Consider the following 19,502-nt stretch of genomic DNA (forward strand, 5'->3'; position numbering starts at 1 on the left):
CAATGAGTCAACTCTTTGCATGAGGTGGCCAAAGTACTGGAGTTTCAGCTTTAGCATCATTCCTTCCAAAGAAATCCCAGGGCTGATCTCCTTCAGAATGGACTGGTTGGATCTCCCTGCAGTCCAAGGGACTCTTAAGAGTCTTCTCCAACACCACAGTTCAAAAGCATCAATTCTTTGGTGCTCAGCTTTCTTCACAGTCCAACTCTCACATCCATACATGACCACTGGAGAAACCATAGCCTTGACTAGACAGACCTTTGTTGGCAAAGTAATGTCTCTGCTTTTGAATATGCTATCCAGGTTGGTCATAACTTTTCTTCCAAGGAATAAGCGTCTTTTAATTTCATGGCTTGCAGTCACCATCTGCAGTGATTTTGGAGCCCCCTAAAATAAAGTCTGACACTGTTTTCCCATCTATTTCCCATGAAGTGATGGGACTGGATGCCATGATCTTTGTTTTCTAGCAGAGTACAAATTCCCCTCTTCCCCCCACATAGAGATGAAGCATGGTGATGAAGCAAAGGTAACTCTTGGACATCTCCAGGTTTCATCTGCACAGTCGAGATCCTGTGGTCAAGTCAGGGCCAGTTCAGAGCGGTTGACCACTGTGTGTCTCTCAAAGCACATATCTCTCTCAGTAAAACTTCAAAACATCTGCCCAACACCGGGTGCTTTTGAAACACAGAGATGAGTCAAGGCCAGTGTCCAGCTCTCAAGGGTATGGAAACACAGATTAATCAAGGCATGGAAAGTGGTGACATTTATCCTACTTTATCTGCCAACTTGGAGTTGGCTGGTTCAGTCTAGTTTTGCTGCAGGGCTTTGTGGCATCATGTTGCTAAACCACAACTAGCCTGTACAGTTAAAAAATAGTTTCTGCACCTTTGCATGGGTGACACATTGTCGCTATGTACATTAATTCTTAGGTTGCCTTTCACTATCTCATGTCTTTATCATCAACAAATTTTAGAGTTGTTGCCCTGAGTAGATTATCAACTCAGATTAGAGATTTTACCACAAATTCTTTTTTGTTTTAATTTTGTACTTCTCCACAGACTTGAAATCCAATGCATATTTCAGGCACTCAGACATTGTTTATTGATTGAAGGGGAAATCCTTTTTTGTCCCGCTTTCTCTTTGTGATGTCTTTTTATAACAGTTCTCTCCACTGTACTGTTAGCATGTTAACATTTTTTAATATAAATTTATTTATTTTAATTAGAGGCTAATTACTTTACAATATTGTATTGGTTTTGCCATACATCAACATGAATCCGCCATGGGTGTACACGTGTTCCCCATCCTGAACCCCCCTTCCACCTCCCTCCTCATACCATCCCTCTAGGTCATCCCAATGCACCAGCCCTGAGCATCCTGTATCCTGCATCAAACCTGGACTGGTGATTCCTTTCACATATGAAATCATACATGTTTCAATGCCATTCTCCCTTATCATCCCACCCTCTTCCTCTCCCACAGAGTCCAAAAGACTGTTCTGTACATCTGTGTCTCTTTTGCTATCTTGCATACAGGGTTATCATTACCATCTTTCTAAATTCCATATATATGCATTAGTATACTGTATTGGTATTCTTCTTTCTGGTTTACTTCACTCTGTATAATATGCTCCAGTTTCATCCACCTCATTAGAATGGATTCAAATGTATTCTTTTTAATGGCTGAGTAATACTCCATTCTGTATATGTACCACAGCTTGCTTTCTTTCTTTTTTTTTTTTTAAACATATTTCTACTGTAGCTCTCGTCCAGTTGTATTGTAATCATTCATTTTAATGTGCACATGCTTTGTTTCTCTGGCAGGATAGGAATTGCTTTCATTTGCATCTCTGGCCTTTAGCAAAAGGATTTCACCCTGTAGCCACATATTTAGATGAGCACTTGATAAAGAGAATAATATGTATTATGTTAATACCACTGTATTTGAGATTGGTGAGAACAAAAAAAAGATGGATTGATTTCTTTGAACCTATCTTGGTTCAATAAATATCCAAGAAATAATTCAGATCCTCTAAACAAGCAGGAAACTCCAAATGAATATTCTTCTAACATAGAGGTAAAACATTCCAACAACTTTTCTTATATGTCTCCAAGCTTCATGATTTTTAACATAAAATGTAGATACGGCATTGTTTAAACCATTTTTGATAGGTTTATTACAAAGAAATACAACTTCAATTTTCATGGTTTAAGTTGTTATTGTTTAGTTGTTATGTCTGACTCTTTTGCAACCCCATGAACTACAGCCCTCCAGGCTCTTCTGTCCGTGGGATTTTATTACAGGATGCTAAATATAGATTAGTTTGACTATTTTTTCATTTCCCTGTATATTTAATGTTGACAGTAAGAGAGTTTTTGTTGTTTTTGATAGATCCTTTAGAATCACCCTTCCATAAGTTTGTGTCACTTTATAGCATCAAGGCTTAAGAAAACTTACTAGCATTCTCTGTTGATACCTTGTTCTGTTTGCTGTTCTTTACTTGTTTGTTCAGGCTCTTCTTCTGATGGCTGTTTCTTTTAATGGACATATATACATTTAGCTTTTTGATTTCCCGAAAAGGAAACTGACCTAAACCCTGTTGCATTTTAGGCCTACTGTGCTTTTACTCTTCTTTCCTTCACCCTCGTTTTCTTTTGAAATGAGTTACACCTGCTTCCTTAGTTTTCTTGCCACTCCATTTCTCTTTAGTTCTGCAGGCCCTTGACAGCAGGCATCCTGAGGACAGAGGTCATGTCTCCTTTTTCTAAGTACCCAGTACTTAGTCTACAGACCAGCATATGGTCAATACACAGTATATTTTATTTGAGGGAATGAGTTCAGAAAACATAAAAGCCTTTACCCACCATCCACCCTGCACCATTCACCCATTCCTCCTGGCTCTGTTAGCTCTTCATTTTGGTTTTTGGGAAATGCCACACCACCTTTCTATACTACATCTCTTCCCCTTTTCATATTCTTGTTCCTGCAAAAGCAGGCTACTCATTATTCATCGGCTGCCTCCCATATACCTTCCATCCTGGAGGCCTTGGTTTATGCTGGGTTCCTCTGCTCTGTCCTCTCTTTCCTTCCATCAGCTCTGCCTGGCAGTAACACACCATTTCCCCCTTGCAGAGCCCAGCTGAGAGGCTTCTTTGGTGAAACCTTTTCTGATCTCCTTCTCACTAAACACCTTAGCCTTTCTTCTTTAAACACTATAGAATTCTGCAACCAAATACGAGCCATTTGTGATTTTGCTTTTTCCCAAAAAGCAGAAGCTCCCTGGGGTATCTCTTACTGTTTTTTTTCAATGCATAACATAATCTTTACATGCAGTTGGCGCTCAGTGCATATTTTGTTGGATTGTCTAGAAATATTGAAGAGAATTTTGTAGATTTTTCTCCCTTTTTTTTCCTAAGTCACAAACTTCTGTCATTGTTCTTGGGAGTTATATGGTGTAGCCATTTATATTAAGATGTCAAAGTCCAGAGTATTGGAGAATGAGAAGGTGGTGAAATATTAGAACTGGAAAGATTTTTAGGGATCCAGGGAGTCCAGCCCTTTAATTTTATAAGTGAATAAATTGGTGTCTGGAATGTTAAAGTGACCTGGCCCAATCTATACATAGTTAGTTTATGGTAACATTTGGGTCTTGGATGTAATCTTTCAACCCTGTCTGTTGCTCATTCTCACAAGCTGTCACAGTGCACGTGAGGACTGTTTAGGTTTGTGTAACAAAACTGTTAAAAGAGGCATCTGATATTATCATATTACCTTTTATGGATTAAAAAGTAGAAAATTGAATCTCTTATTAGGTTTTCCTTTCCTCTTCTTTAATTATAAGTTTTTGGACTGGATTCACTTGCATCAACTGGGAAATTTCTGACTACATTAACCTAGGAGGGCATTGATTTGTTTGCTAATCTTTAAGTAAACTTCTGGTTGAAGTAGAACATACATACAGAAAAGTACATGAAGTGTAAACATGCAGTTTCAGTTTTTACAAAGTGTACACGTCGTGTGACCAACACCCAGATCAGGAAACATGGCAACACCGACATGTTTCAGTTCAGTCGCTCAGTCGTGTCTGACTCTTTGCGATGCCATGAATCACAGCACGCCAGGCCTCCCTGTCCATCACTAACTCCCGGAGTTCACTCAGACTCATGCCCATCGAGTCAGTGATGCCATCCAGCCATCTCATCCTCTGTCGCCCCCTTCTCCTCCTGCCCCCCAATCCCTCCCAGCATCAGAGTCTTTTCCAATGAGTCAACTCTTTGCATGAGGTGGCCAAAGTACTGGAGCTTCAGCTTTAGCATCATTCCTTCCAAAGAAGTCCCAGGGCTGATCTCCTTCAGAATGGACTGGTTGGATCTCCTTGCAGTCCACGGGACTCTCAAGAGTCTTCTCCAACACCACAGTTCAAAAGCATCAATTCTTCGGTGCTCAGCTTTCTTCGCAGTCCAACTCTCACATCCATACATGACCACTGGAAAAACCATAGCCTTGACTAGATGGACCTTTGTTGGCAAAGTAATGTCTCTGCTTTTCAATATGCTATCTAGGTTGGTCATAACTTTCCTTCCAAGGAGTAAGTGTCTTTTAATTTCATGGCTGCAATCACCATCTGCAGTGATTTGGGAGTCCCCCCCCCCCAAAAAAAAAAGGTCTGATACTGTTTCCACTGTTTCCCCATCTATTTCCCATGAAGTGATAGGACTGGATGCCATGATCTTCGTTTTCTGAATGTTGAGCTTTAAGCCAACTTTTTCACTCTCCTCTTTCACTTTCATCAAGAGGCCTTTTAGTTCCTCTTCACTTTCTGCCATAAGGGTGGTATCATCTGCATATCTGAGGTTATTGATATTTCTCCTGGAAATCTTGATTCCAGCTTGTGCTTCTCCAATCCAGCGTTTCTCATGATGTACTCTGCATATAAGTTAAATAAGCAGGGTGACAATATACAGCCTTGACGTACTCCTTTTCCTAATCGGACCAGTCTGTTGTTCCATGTCCAGTTCTAACTGTTGCTTCCTGACCTGCATACAGATTTCTCAAGAGGCAGGTCAGGTGGTCTGGTATTCCCATCTCTTTCAGAATTTTCCACAGTTTATTGTGATCCACACAGTCAAGAAGCATTTAAAGAAATGAAACATTTGAAGAAATAAAAGCACTTTGAAACTACATCATTTTCTTTTTTCTCCTGACAGGTATTGTCAGTCTGTGTGTTAACAACAATCCTTGGTTGCATATTTGGGTTGAAACCAAGCTGTGCCAAAGAAAGTAAGTAGTATACTAATTCATGTGTGCATGAGTGTATGTATGTGCCCTGCACGGGTGGGGGTAATAGCCTTCTTAAGAATGTGATTGAGACAATAGTTATGTTGTGTCCAACTCTTTGGTGATCCCATGGACTGTAGCTCACCAAGCTCCTCTGTCCATGGGATTTTCCTGGCAAGAATGCTGGAGTGGGTTGCCATTTCTACTTCTAGAGGTGAGTACTCCATAGATATTGCAAATTTGATGCCAGTTTGAGCATTCTTCTTGAATGCTGTATACTATCTACTTGCAAAACTTCATCCCAAAACAACAAAGAGGGGGTATGACCAAAAAAAAAACCCAAACAGTGAAAAACCTCAAAACATCAAAAAAGAACAAAGATACAAACAAGCAGATGTGGATGACAGGGTCTTGTGCTGGGCTCTGCGAGCCTCTCTCCCTGACTTCATCCAGGGACTCCTACTTTTTCTCCCTAAGGAATTAGGTGCTGGAGCAGCCCTGATGTTACTAGGTAAACAGCATGCCTAGGCAGCTGGAAACATCCTTATATGCTTGTAAGTCTTTTAGAAGTGCAGTCATTTCAAAGCAATAGTGATATTTTTAAGCTGTTACTTACACTTTTCATTTTATGAAGTTCAGAAGTCTCGCCAGCATGGAAAGAACACTATAAATAATAAAACTTTCAACCATAATGCATTGTAGCAGTCATATTTTGGATTTGAAGTAGTTTTTTATTTTTGCTCCTTTTAAATCATTGATGGTCTTCCCTTTAAATCACTGGTGAATTCCTAAGGAATTCAGTTTTGAAAACTGAACAGATCCTTCTATTCAACTATTCTATAATTATATGATTAGTCATTTTTTGATAAAATTTAGTGATTGTTAGGCTGTCATTTATTTTTAAAATGAATGAAATGTAGTAATTTTATGTATTTAGTCAGCAACAATTCAGAGCAAGTATATCGGCGTTTAGTAAAATTAAGGAGCTACATATTTTAGTGTTCACCTATGAAGCCTTTAAGCAGTAAGTAATTCACCTTGAGTTTAGTTTGGCACATAAAAAGAAAACTGAGTGTTTGAAAACAGCAATTTTAATCTAAACTCAAGGTGAAATACATTTTCTTTTTTAAGTTAATGGAAGCATACTAATGATCTGCAAGTAATAGCTATTGCTATAATAGTTTTCCCTCCTGGCATCAGGAAAGTTCGTGTTTTTGACCCTAGAAATTATTATTGTCATTTCATGTTTTGAAAATTGCTTCCTTTCCTGGTATCAAATGAGTTAAATTCTGTGACAGTGTCTTCTTGGGTCAGAGGACCATTACAACCAAGAGCAAGGATTATTCCTTTTTTTTTTTTTTCTTTTGGACTTCCATTATTCTACAAGTAGATTGTTTTTCTTACCATCCTGATTAATTTTTTATGAAATCTAGATTGTTCTTGATAGCTGGTAAAGAGTTACAGTGTAAATTTTTAAAATTAATTTTTATTGGCGTATAGTTGCTTTGCAGCGTCGTGTTAGTTTCTGCTGTACAGCAAAGTAAGTCAGCTACACATATACCCCTTCTTTTTTGGGTTTCCTTTCCATTTAGGTCACCACAGACTCAGTAGAGTTCCCTGAGCTATACAGTAGGTTCTCATTAGTTATCTATTTCATTCATAGTTAATAGTGTGTGTCAGTCCTAATCTCCCAATTCATCTCACCCCTCCTCCCCGTCTTGGTGTCCATACGTTCATTCTCCTTGTCTTGTAAAGTTGTTTTTAGTGCAAAGTGTTTTCCTTCCACGTCTGACATTTGTCCATTTAACAAAACTTATTAGTACCAACTGTAGTCAAGGCTCTTGCTGGATACCCGGGGTACAGTGTGCTGGGCAGCATCCAGGTGTGGCCTGTGTTCCTAAGAAGTTTGTGGTCCAGGTTGAGACTGGGTTATTAACCAGATGATCTAGTTACAAATGAAATTAAGTGACTGAAAGGGAGGATAAGGTTTCATGTAAACTTTAAAAAATGGAAAAAGCATCTAGACTGGGGAGTTTGGGAAAGCTTCTCAGAGGGAGCCAGGCTGAAGGTTCAATGGACAAATCAGCTGTGGTGGGAGATGAGTCTTGCAGAACATGTTCTGCACAAACACATTACTTCTTTACACCAGACTGAGGGTGACCTAAGTCAGGTATTCTTTTTCTTCATGAAGTTTTCAGAGATTATCAGTTTTCAGAGAACCCCACATAAAATATTCAGAACAAGCTATTCTTATTTTTCCTTTATTTAGTATTCTATATGTATGTAAGTTTCATTAGCCCCTGTAGGGTTTATACTATATAAAAGAAAAAAATTATCTTTTGTTTCTATGGCAACAGATAAAATTGCAAACTCGATACATAAGGTTACTGCCTTCTGTTTGCATCACTTTCTACAGGTATTTGTGAAAAGATTGTTGGTTAACTTTTTGCCCATCCCATCTGTGCTTTCTAAAAGAATATTTCAACCTACCCAATACCAAACTTAGGGTATATTAGTTGATGTTTGCTTTGTAATTATATAATGATTAGAAACATCTAACTCATTCGATATTTTCAGTTAAAAGTTGCAAAGGTCGCTGTTTTGAGAGAACATTTGGAAACTGCCGATGTGATGTTGCTTGTGTTGACCTTGGAAACTGCTGTCTAGATTACCAGGAGACGTGTATAGAACCAGGTAAAAATATGCAGGTGAAAAGATGGGGTAAAAGAGCAAAGGAAAGTTCTGCATCTTTTAGGTATGTGATATACCAAACCCATTTGAGATTTTTAAAAATTTGTCCTTTATATTTCCTGACACAGACAAAATTTACATATCTTGCCTTTGTTAAAAATTTTATGGATGGCAGCACTGTGCTGGTTTTCAGTGTTTACTGACAACCTATATAGTCTAATTTGCATTTCACCTAAGTTCAAAAAGGCTGATTAAAAATATATGACTCTTTCTGTTATGGGCTTATTAAAGCAAGAGTTCTTAAGATGTCCACTTAAACTTTAAAATAAAACTACCAGACTGTGAAAAGTTTGATTTAATATTCTTTACCTATGAAAGTGAAAGTGTTTGTTACTCAGTCGTATCCAACACTTTGGACTTTAACCTGCCAGGCTTCTCGGTCCATGGAATTTTCCAGGCAAGAATACTGGAGTGGGTTGCCATTCCCTTCTCCAGGGGATCTTCCTGACCCAGGGATTGAATCCAGGTTTCCTGCATTGCAGGCAGATTCTTCACCGTCTGAACCAACAGGGAAGCCCATGCAATAATAACATTTAAATGAGAGTGAACCGGATTTAGATAAATTTGGAGAACTCTGGCAATGACTGGTGGAATAAGCCAAGATTGCCATGGGAATTGTATAATAAAAGTTATGTCTGTTTACGTTTTATTTTTTATTTTCTTAATTAATTTTTATTAGAGTATAGTTGCTTTACAGTGTTTTGTTAGTTTCTACCTTACAGCAAAATGATCAACCATATGTATATTAATACATATAGTCCCTCTCTTTTGGACTTGCTTCTCATTCAGTGTTTACATTTTAAAATGATGAGACTCTGGATTTGTAGTGAAATAATAATTGTTGCCTGCATATTTTCTGTTAGTTCACATTGACCACTGTGGTGGAAAGTTCTATGAGTCACTGAGGGTTAGGAAATGGTCCATCATCCTCATAGATCACATTCTAGAAGACAATTCTGTGTTCATTTTGGACATGTTGAATTTAAACCATAAAATGTGTTATGTTGACATTTGTTTCTAGAACGGATATGGACTTGCAGCAAATTCAGGTGTGGTGAGAAAAGGTTGTCCCGAAGCCTTTGCTCCTGTTCAGATGACTGCAAGGACAAGGGAGACTGTTGTATCAACCACGGATCTGTGTGCCGAGGTCAGGAGGTTGTGCCCTCACCAGGTTCAGACATAGGCTGACATCTTCCTGGGTCTCAGAGGGGGTTAGCATGGGTGTATATTTTACAGTAGAAGTCATAGTTATTGACAAGCCATATTGGCTGAAAAAATATTTTAAAAGCATTCTATTAAAGAAAGTTTCAAACATATACACCTGAATAGAGAGACTATGTAATAAAGCTTGTATCACCCAGCCTAATAATCATGATTGTCTATGCACGGCTAGTCTTTTTTATCTATAGTCATACACTCTGCTGCTACTACACCCTCATGTTATTTTGATATTAGCTGCATATTTAATGCTGTATTTGTGGAACAATCACTTCACAGTCTTGGCTGACTATGTAGCAGGTTCTCTCATAGTAAACAAGGACAGTGTCTGCCTGACTTTGAGAGAAGTTAGTGCCTAAGATTCTGTGTAAGCTGGTGTTACTATGATGTCTTGCCTAGGTGTTGCAGGGTTCCTTGAAATTCTTTGGCAGAACTTGACTATATGAGAGGAACTAAGGCAGAAGATTCTGTTGGGTGGATAGAAGTAGGGTTATAAATTTTGGCTGAAAATATTATTAATGACAATTTGAAAATGGAAAATGTACCTTCAAGTTTTCACAAATACAGCAGTATGTTTTAGTCTTGCAATTATAAATTCATTCTTTAATTCTTGATATCAACTGACTCTTATTTTGAAGTAGATAAACTCTCTATTTGTTCTATTCCCTGAGAATCACACCCCACATGATCTATGTATCTGTTAACTTTGTTTTTTTTTTTTTTTTTGAACCTGTCCTAATGTGTTTCACAAACATCATGACCATTGTTTCTGTTGAATGTGTTCAACTCACTGTACTTCTTGAAAATATTTTAGGGGAGAAAAGTTGGGCAGAAGAAGAATGTGACAGCATTGATGAACCACAGTGCCCAGCAGGGTAAGATTATACTCTGAGATACTGATGTTTTCTTTTATAGGAGTATCATTCTTTCTCTTTCCAAATTGAAAAGATAAAAATAGTAATAATTATTCATTGGTTCAATAAATATTATTTTTAGTTAGGCCTTCTTTTGGCGTTGGTGGTATAGAAGTAATTATGGCATGACCCTCTCCCCTGACCCCCCAGCTTTCACCCCCGACTTCCCACTCCTGGTCTAGAAACTGGAAAAAAAAAAGAGAGGTTATGAATATTTAATGTTCATGAGTGTTGGGTGGAAGAATTTGTGTTTTCCTTCTTAGGAAAAAATGATTTTACTTTCATTTGAAGTTTTTCAAGTTGAACTTAATAACAAATTATTTTATAACTTAAAAAATAATTTTTTTGTTTCACTTATACATTTTCAGGATAACATGTCTATGAGAAGATGTTACATAATTTTTATAATTTGTACTTTCTACTTTTTGTCTAAAGTATTTTATACAATACCTTATGTTTATAAGGTCATCAGGAAAGGTTTGTGTAGAATTCGAAAAGTGGAAAATTGATGACAGTGTTAGACATGTTTATCTTTGTTCCACTTGAGATCTATATAATTTGAATTATTAATCTTCAGAAATATGTGTTTAAAATAATGATTTTTCCAAACTGTTAAACATTATAAAGCTGTCCTAGTAGAAACAAGAACACAATTTAGAATATGCTGTTTGTTAATATTTATTCTCTTGCAAATTGGAGAAATATTATTGCATTTTGGTTGCATTTCATCTAGCTTTTGGACTAGCAGGGACCATAAATGATGGTCTCTGTATGGTGCCTCAAAATGGTGTGAGTGCTCAGTCAGTACTATTTGATAATGTATATGATGACATACAAATTCATATATATGAATATAGACACTTCTAAAATATTCTTTATAAAGATGCTTGTTGAGCTTGTTAGTTTACCCTAGATTACATCCTTACCTCAGTGGAAAATGTTCACCGGATCTGTGTCTTCCTTCTTTACACATTTTTTTCTTTCTTTCTCATTACCCAGGTTCGAAACACCTCCTACCCTCTTATTTTCTTTGGATGGTTTCAGGGCAGAATATTTGCACACTTGGGGTGGACTTCTTCCTGTTATTAGCAAGCTGAGTGAGTAACTTCAGAGTATACTATTGGAGTGCCACAGTGTCAGTAGACTGAGGAGGCAGTCTCTTTCTGGAAAAATATGGCAGAATCTGTTTTACCAAACTTTTCTGTTGTAAAAGAGTTAAACCCTAGTCTTTAATATTATAATTGTTCTAAAACTGCCTTTTAAATAACCCTAAGATAATAATGATTATCTTGGGATTTTTATTCCTTGGTTACAAATGTTAAGGATAAGGCATACTTTTTTTTTTTCCTAGACTTTTGGATTCATTTTGTGGACAAACTATTAAATACTTATTTATCTAATATGACTATATCTTAAAGTAGAATTTCAAAAACTGAAGCTATTTCTTATATGAATCTAGTAGTGCAGACATAGAATATTTACTTGTTATTTATCCTTTGGTATCATGAGGCATCCTTTCAATTTCTTTATCTCAATTAAAGCCTTAATTAAATGATTATTTTATAAGTTAATAATGCAGTAGTAGAATAGTCTTTTCTTAGTATGAATGCAAAAGTTTTAAATCACATTAACCACCAGTAATATGGGTACCACTTGTATCATTGTTATTGAAAAAATAAAAAATTAAATATGGGTATAAAAGCTGAAGAACATTACTTGTTATCAGTGATCAATATATAAATAGCCACAGTGTAATACTGGACTGAAATGGAAATAAGTAAATTCATTATTTTGGTGTTCTTCTGGAGTTCTGAGACATTATTTACTGGACTTGGATATTTAAATGTCAAAATTACTCTCCATAATCACATAGGTACATTTATTATACTTCTTTTGTAAGAAAATGTTATTTGGAGAAATTCTAAAAATTTCAGTTTTCAATTTCTACTTGGAAGAAAGTAGTGTTTATAAATAATCATTTGACATAAAAGTCTCTAGGAAAGAGCTTACATGGACAAGAAAGACTTTTTTATCAGCCAGGCTCACGGGCTTTGAAGCTTGCATCTGGCTCTTTGTTATCATCAGGAGGAAAGTTTGTTTCCATAGCATCAAATACAATATCCTGAGTTCAGAATTAAGGAGCCTTAGGTACCTATATGTGAAGCTGAAAGGAACTCAATACATAGTTAACTTAAGTCCTTGCTTTGGGTAATTAGGAAGTGTAGCCTGTAATTCGGAACTGTTTGGAATGCAGTGAGATAGATAGACATGTACCAGCCTGAGGAATATTTTCAGGTATGAGATATCGAAATGCTAGAATCATTAGTTATATGTTCCTTCAGTGGTAGAGGCAGAAGAGGAATGTGACACTAGGGCTAAATCAGGAACAGTTTGACTTCTGTCCTTCTTGAATTAATACCTGAAGCCAGAAGATGCCTTTAGTCATTAAAGCAGTGTTGAATTTGTCTAGAGTTAACTGGTTTGGACTCTGGGGTGGGACACTGTCCTCCTAGCTACTGCTTCATTCTTGTTTTCATTTTGCTGAGTTAGCTACTAGGGATGTTTGTAGTTTTGTTTTGGCTGTTTCTTTTTTTTTTTTTAAACTACATCTTGTATTTAGATATGTTACCACCAAGTAATAGCAAAGATCTAGCAAGCATCATTATGGTCCATCTGGAACTTAATGTTATTAGTAAGTATGGGATAAAGATTCCATTGGCTTAATTATTTTAATTTTTTTTTAACTAAGAAGAAAAACTGGCTCTCAGAATTGAGTTTGAATCCACAATGTTGCTTTGTAATTCACCCTGAATTTTTATATAGTTATAAATCCCTTCTGGATTCATGTTTTAGTACTACTCAGAAGTCTGTGGTACCAACGCTATGTGAAGGAAACAGATTGTCAGTTGTATTTAATAACAATCTTTTTTTCCTCTTGTAGAAACCTGTGGGACATATACTAAAAACATGAGACCAGTATATCCAACAAAAACTTTCCCCAATCACTACAGCATTGTCACAGTAAGCTCTGCATTTCAATTTTTTATGTTCACAAAAGTGAGATGTAAATATAACATTTTTCAAGAGAATAATCAGATTTCAGATCAGAAAAAAATAACTTCTTTTTCATTGTGTAGTTAAGCAGGAAAACTGAGGTTCTGGTTCTTATTCTTCTACTAACCTGTTGTGACTTTGGGAAAGTCACTTCACCTTCTGGGTCTCCATTTCCCATATGTGAAAAGAGGTGATTGAAGACCCCAAGAAATGATTTCTTAATTCCCTTTCAGTTTAAGATTCTTAGGTTCTGTTCTTTCTGATTAGTTTTTAGCTTACTTTATTTGAGCACCAGATTGTCTGCACTCATGGGTCCTCAGCCGTCTTTCCAATCATTTCAATGTATGAGGCTAAGCAAACCACTTTGCCTGACTCTAGATGTGATTACAGCTCTCTTTTTGTTTCACTTTCAGATTTAATTTGGATCCAGAAAAAAAAAGATGTAGAATTCATTAGGCCTCAAGGTTGAAGCCAGAGAATTAATACTTTGACTTATATTGGTACAAGCTATTATTGGACCCAATCAAAAAGGATTTTGTTATGCAGAAATTTTTCACTGAGCAATCCAAAAGGACAGCTCAGTACTTTTTTCAAACTTAAGAGGCTGCTACCATTCCTAATTTATTTTCTCCTGTTACATAGATTAAAACACCAGTACTACATAAAACCTTAAGCAGTGGTTGTATTTTGATAATAGGCAGTGTTTTGTTCTTCTCTCCTTAAGCTAGGTTAAGTTCCTTGTAGCTTCAGCTGTATATTTCTCTCTGTAACCTTAACATTAAAAACTCACAACTTACATAAAACTTGTATTTTATATTTTTTAGGGACTTTATCCAGAATCCCATGGCATCATTGACAATAAAATGTATGATCCCCAAATGAACGCTTACTTTGCACTTAAAAGCAAAGAGAAATTTAACCCAGAGTGGTACAAAGGAGAACCAGTGAGTTTATTTAATTTAGCTATTAAAATTATTTTTTATTATTTTCATCTGTTTCTATCAGAGTAAAATGACAGATCCTCTGGAGTTTTTAAGAACCTATTTAATCTACTGTGTTTGTGCAATCCTTATGCAAATAGAGGTAAATGCAGATAACTCTTAATATAGCTTATATCTTTGTTTTTTTTTTTTTTTTTTTTTTAGCTTATATCTTTGTATGTTTTATTCCAGAGTAGGGTTCAGGTTATTCTGAGCCAGTTTTCTTTTCTGCTTAATAATACCTTTTTGTCCTAGTAGCAAAGAGCAGTAATCTGGGGGTAATACTTTGATCTACACAAAGCTAATTGTTTCTTCAGGAGTAAACTATGACATTGTTTGCATTTGCTGACTTAGAAGATTCTCTCTGATTGTGATTTAGATGTGTTCTCCTTTTTAATTTTTTAAAATTGCCACAACAATTCTATAAGGTCTATTTGAATAGTCTTGATATCCCTCTTAGAAGGAAAAGAGCATGATGTTAATTTGCAAGTTATAATTTCAGATTTTTAGCTCTGACATTTAAAACTGTGATTTTTGGGCAAAGTATTCTTTCTGTGCCTCAGTTTTCTGTACTGTAAATAATTCTGTTAACCACCTCATAGAGTTATTGTGATCAGTATTTAAATTAATAATCTAAGTTGCTTATAGGAGTACCATTTAGAACTGTAACTGGCAATAATAAGTGCTCAATAAATGTTAAGTTACATAAGCAAAATATGTCAATAAGTTAAAGATATGTATATTTGTGAATTTTTCTTTTTTCGTGATTTTTTTTCTTTTAACAAAAGCTTATTAAGTAGAAGCAAGTCTATAAAAGTTGCAGGAGTTACCAATTGTTTATATTCTTTAAGTTAATTTAATTTCTGATTATTTAATTTCTTTTTGCTGCTGTTCAAAGTCACATTACATGGTTGTTTTGTAGTCTAACTGCTAGAGCTTATTGACATCAAAACTTTCTAGCATTTGAGGGGAGAGGAAAGCATTGGCAGTTGCATGAACACAGTTTCCTAAGAAATCAGTACTTACCTAATTTCCTAATTTTCCTTCTCTGTCTTCTCCAGATTTGGCTCACAGCTAAAAATCAAGGCCTGAAGACAGGCACATTTTTTTGGCCAGGATCAGATGTGAAAATTAAAGGAATTTTCCCAGACATCTATAAAATCTATAATGTGTATGTATAACTGTACTTTTTCTGGGACCTATAGCATAGAACAGTTTATTTTCTTATCACAGCCTGAGTTCTAGCATTTGAATGATATGTTATCTGAAAAATGAGAACTCTATTTCAAAGAGTTTTAAATGGATAGTAGATAGACAGTAAAACTGGATGAGTTTTTTTTTTTTTTTTTTTTTTCTGGAGGTTTTCTAGAGAGCACTGGTGGTAACATGTTGGAGTTTACATTCAGATCTTTGGATAGGAATAAGAATTGAAGTCCTGGTGAAAGTAGGGGTCCTGAACATTTTCATTCCAGGAAGAAAGAACTAGGAGAAGGAGCTGAAAGTATTAAAAGGACATGGGTAGGAGTGACCCTTTGGTGTCCAAAAATACCATTTGAAAGAAGATATTAATGGCACCTCTAGATTTGCATTTTCAAATTACTTTTTTAAACATTCCATCTATAGTGGAACTGATTAGAGTAATCTCCCTGTGATATTCAAAATCCATGAGGTATTGTGGGGAAAAAAAAACCACAACTTTTTTCTGGAAGACTCCCTTTGGATTATTTTAGTGAGAGTAGCAAAATAATTTGCTTATACTTGGGGAATTTATGTCATAAAACCAATACAGTAGTGTATTTGAGGGACGAAAGGGAAAGTTCATAAATTCCAAACAGGAAATGCGTATTTTCTTTGGTAACCTTAGGCCACCGTTAATTCTTTGTGGTTCGTGTGAGCACCTTGTTATTTGCCATTAATTTCATTCCATGGATGGTAATTGAGATTCTATGCACCAGGCACTGTCTTAGACCTGGAGAATTCTGCAGAGTAGTGATACACATTCTCTGGCCTCTCAAGTTCTGATAGAGACCTTCTCAAGGAACAACCTAGTGTACTTGGGGATGGGCAAGCACTCTGATGGAGACCTGTAAACAAAATTCTGTGCCCAGAGGAAGATATCATTCATTCTGCCCAGAAACTGTTGCCTGGAGAACTGTCTGCCCAACAAATGTCCGTTTCCCAGTTTTACTGAGAGTCATCAGTGAGTGAGTTCATCTTCATGAGGTCCCCTTTAAAGAGTATATTGACATGTGGGTTATTCATGACATGGCAGTTCCTATTCTGAGGTACAAGAATAAAATCCTCAGGTAGAAAATGGGAAGCAAATTTTTAGACCTGACTACAACTTTCGTTTTTTTGTTTTTTTTTTTTTAACAAACTTTCTGTTTGTTTAACCTATACTCTGAGCATATCATGAGAAGTGCTGGGCTAGATGAGTTACAAGCTGGAATCAAGATACACGGGAAAAACAACAACATCAAATATGCAGATGATACCACTCCAGTGGCAGAAAGTGAACAGGAACTAAAGAGCCTCTTGATGAGGGTGAAGGAGAAGAGTGAAAGAGCCAGCTTAAAACTAAATATTAAAAAAAAAAAAAAACCACTAAGATCATGACATCTAGCCCCATTACTTCATGGCAAATAGAAGGAGGGTGGTGGAAATAGTGACAGATTTCCTCTTCTTGGGCTCTAAAAATCACTGCAGATGGTAACTGCAGCCATGAAATCAGAAGATGATTGCTTCTTGGCAGGAAAGCTGTGACAAACCTAGACAGTGTGTTGAAAAGCAGAGACATCACTCTGCCGAAAGAAGGTCCAATATAGTCAAGGCTATGGTCTTCCCAGTGGTCATGTATGATTGCAAGACTGTAAAGAAGGCAGAATGCCAACGAATTGATGCCTTCAAACTGTGGTCCTGGAGAAGACTCCTGAAAGTCCCTTGAACAGCAAGGAGATCAAACCAGTAAATCTTAAGGGAAATCAATCCTGAATACTCGTTGGAAGGATTGATGCTGAAGCTGAAGCTCCAGTATTTTGGTCATCTGATGTGAATAGCTGACTCACTGACGTCCTTGATGCTGGGAAAGATTGAGGGCAGAAGGAAAAGAGGACATCAGAGGATGAGGTGGCTGGATGGCATCACCGTTGCAGTAGACATGAACTTGGGCAAACTTTGGGAGATGGTGAGGGGCAGGGAGGCTTGGTGTGCTGTAGTCTGTGGTGTTGCAGAGTCAGACATGACTGGGTAATTGAACAATAATCAACAACAACAACTTTCATATGTGTAAAAACTTAATGTTTGTTGCTAGGTCAGGAAAAGAATTTTAAGTTTTCAGATGAAACTCTTATATTGCTTCAAACACATTTGATCTCTTGAATTGTTTTAATCTCTCTGAATGCAGTTTTCAGTAAGACACACATTGATATTTTAAACCCTAACACTTGTCACATATTTATTTCATTTTATCTTTCATTTTAGTTCAATACCATTTGAAGAAAGAATTTTAGCCGTTCTTAAGTGGCTACAGCTTCCTAAAGATGAAAGGTATGTAGATGATTAATTTCCACCATAAAATACTCATTTGTTTTATTCAAATGTCTGAATATTTTAAATAGATGACAGAAAACTTTGCTGTTGGCTATGATGGTTTTGTATCCAAATGAACTTTTTAGTGACTATTACAGCCGCGTTTTGAAGAATTCTAAACATGTAAATTATTTCTCAGCACTTTTAGAAATGTTACCCCAGTGCTGAATAACTTTTATTCACTATCATTTGTTGAATTATTCTTTCTATTCTGTTTTACAATGTGTTCGTAAAATATTACATTTTGATACTGTTTGATTTAGACCACACTTTTACACTCTGTATTTAGAAGAACCAGATTCTTCGGGTCACTCTTACGGACCAGTCAGCAGTGAAGTAAGTACATTTTTATTAGTGGTTTTTCCATTAAACCTGGTAGCATCTAACTGAACCTTGCTTTGAAGCAGATTTCTTGATCTTTCTATAAGAATCCATGATTTCTGGAAAGAGTATTAAGGACATTTCTATTAAACCAAAAAGATGCACTTTAATCAAAAGGAACTGGGAGCATTGTTTGATTTTACACTATCTACGGTGCTGAATTGAACAAATGATGAGATAAATTCTGTATTTTTAATTTCAAATGAGACCTGTCACACTCCACCCTTTGTACTCTTTCCAGCAAAACCTATCTCCAGTGACTTCAGGGTAGTTAACAACCCTGTGTGCCTTGCTTTGATTCTGTCCATCAGCTCAGCAGAGATGCTCTTTCTTAGAGGTGGGAGATGCATGGCTGACAGTGTGGTCCTGTCATCAGTAGACTGAGGAAAGTTTCCTGTACCTCTTATGTTAGTCTAAACAATTGGCCAGATGCTAATATAATTTTTATTCTTTCACTCAAGATCCATCTCTAGGACAGTTTGGCTACAAGTAACTCTAAGGATCATTTTGTAATGGATTATCAGATCATATAAATTTTAAGACCAATATTACCTTTCTGTTCACTAAAGATTTCCCTCTTGAGAAACCTGTATGCCAGTAAGGAAGCAACAGTTAGAACTGGACATGGAACAACAGACTGGTCTGAAATAGGAAAAGGAATATGTCAAGTCTGCATATTGTCACCCTGCTTATTTAACTTATATGCAGAGTACATCATGAGAAACGCTGTGCTGGAAGAAGCACAAGCTGGAATCAAGATTGCCGGGAGAATTATCAATCACCTCAGATATGCAGATGACACCACACTTATGGCAGAAAGCGAAGAGGAACTAAAAAGCCTCTTGATGAAAGTGAAAGAGGAGAGTGAAAAGGTTGGCTTAAAGCTCAACATTCAGAAAACGAAGATTATGGCATCTGGTCCCATCACTTCATGGCAAATAGATGGGGAAACAGTGGAAACGGTGGCTGACTTTATTTTTCTGGGCTCCAAAATCACTGCAGATGGTGATTGCAGCCATGAAATTAAAAGACACTTGCTCCTTGGAAGGAAAGTTATGACCAACCGAGATAGCATACTCAAAAGCAGAGACATTACTTTGCCAACCAAGGTCTGTCTAGTCAAGGCTATGGTTTTTCCTGTGGTCATGTATGGATGTGAGAGTTGGACAATAAAGAAAGCTGAGCACAGAAGGATTAATGCTTTTGAACTGTTGTGTTGGAGAAGACTCTTGAGAGTCCCTTGGACTGCAAGGATATCCAACCAGTCCATCCTAAAGGAGATCAGTCCCGGGTGTTCATTGGAAGGACTGATGTTGAAGCTGAAACTCCAATATTTTGG

General features: G+C 36.6%; 1 protein-coding gene across 1 annotated transcript in view; it reads left to right on the forward strand.

The window, feature by feature from the left end:
* The window catches only part of ENPP1 (ectonucleotide pyrophosphatase/phosphodiesterase 1), a 74,227-nt gene that overhangs the window by 29,903 nt on the left and 24,822 nt on the right, over nt 1-19,502 (forward strand). Inside the window, exons 2-11 of the mRNA XM_004011326.6 lie at nt 5,208-5,280; nt 7,855-7,971; nt 9,050-9,175; nt 10,061-10,121; nt 11,160-11,257; nt 13,102-13,181; nt 14,039-14,158; nt 15,256-15,365; nt 17,675-17,740; nt 18,046-18,118. Of these exons, the coding sequence (XP_004011375.4) occupies nt 5,208-5,280; nt 7,855-7,971; nt 9,050-9,175; nt 10,061-10,121; nt 11,160-11,257; nt 13,102-13,181; nt 14,039-14,158; nt 15,256-15,365; nt 17,675-17,740; nt 18,046-18,118 (924 nt within the window). The remainder of the gene's footprint in view (nt 1-5,207; nt 5,281-7,854; nt 7,972-9,049; nt 9,176-10,060; nt 10,122-11,159; nt 11,258-13,101; nt 13,182-14,038; nt 14,159-15,255; nt 15,366-17,674; nt 17,741-18,045; nt 18,119-19,502) is intronic.

This window comes from Ovis aries, chromosome 8 (assembly GCF_016772045.2).
Source record: "Ovis aries strain OAR_USU_Benz2616 breed Rambouillet chromosome 8, ARS-UI_Ramb_v3.0, whole genome shotgun sequence".
In the NCBI taxonomy this organism is placed as follows: Eukaryota; Metazoa; Chordata; class Mammalia; order Artiodactyla; family Bovidae; genus Ovis; species Ovis aries.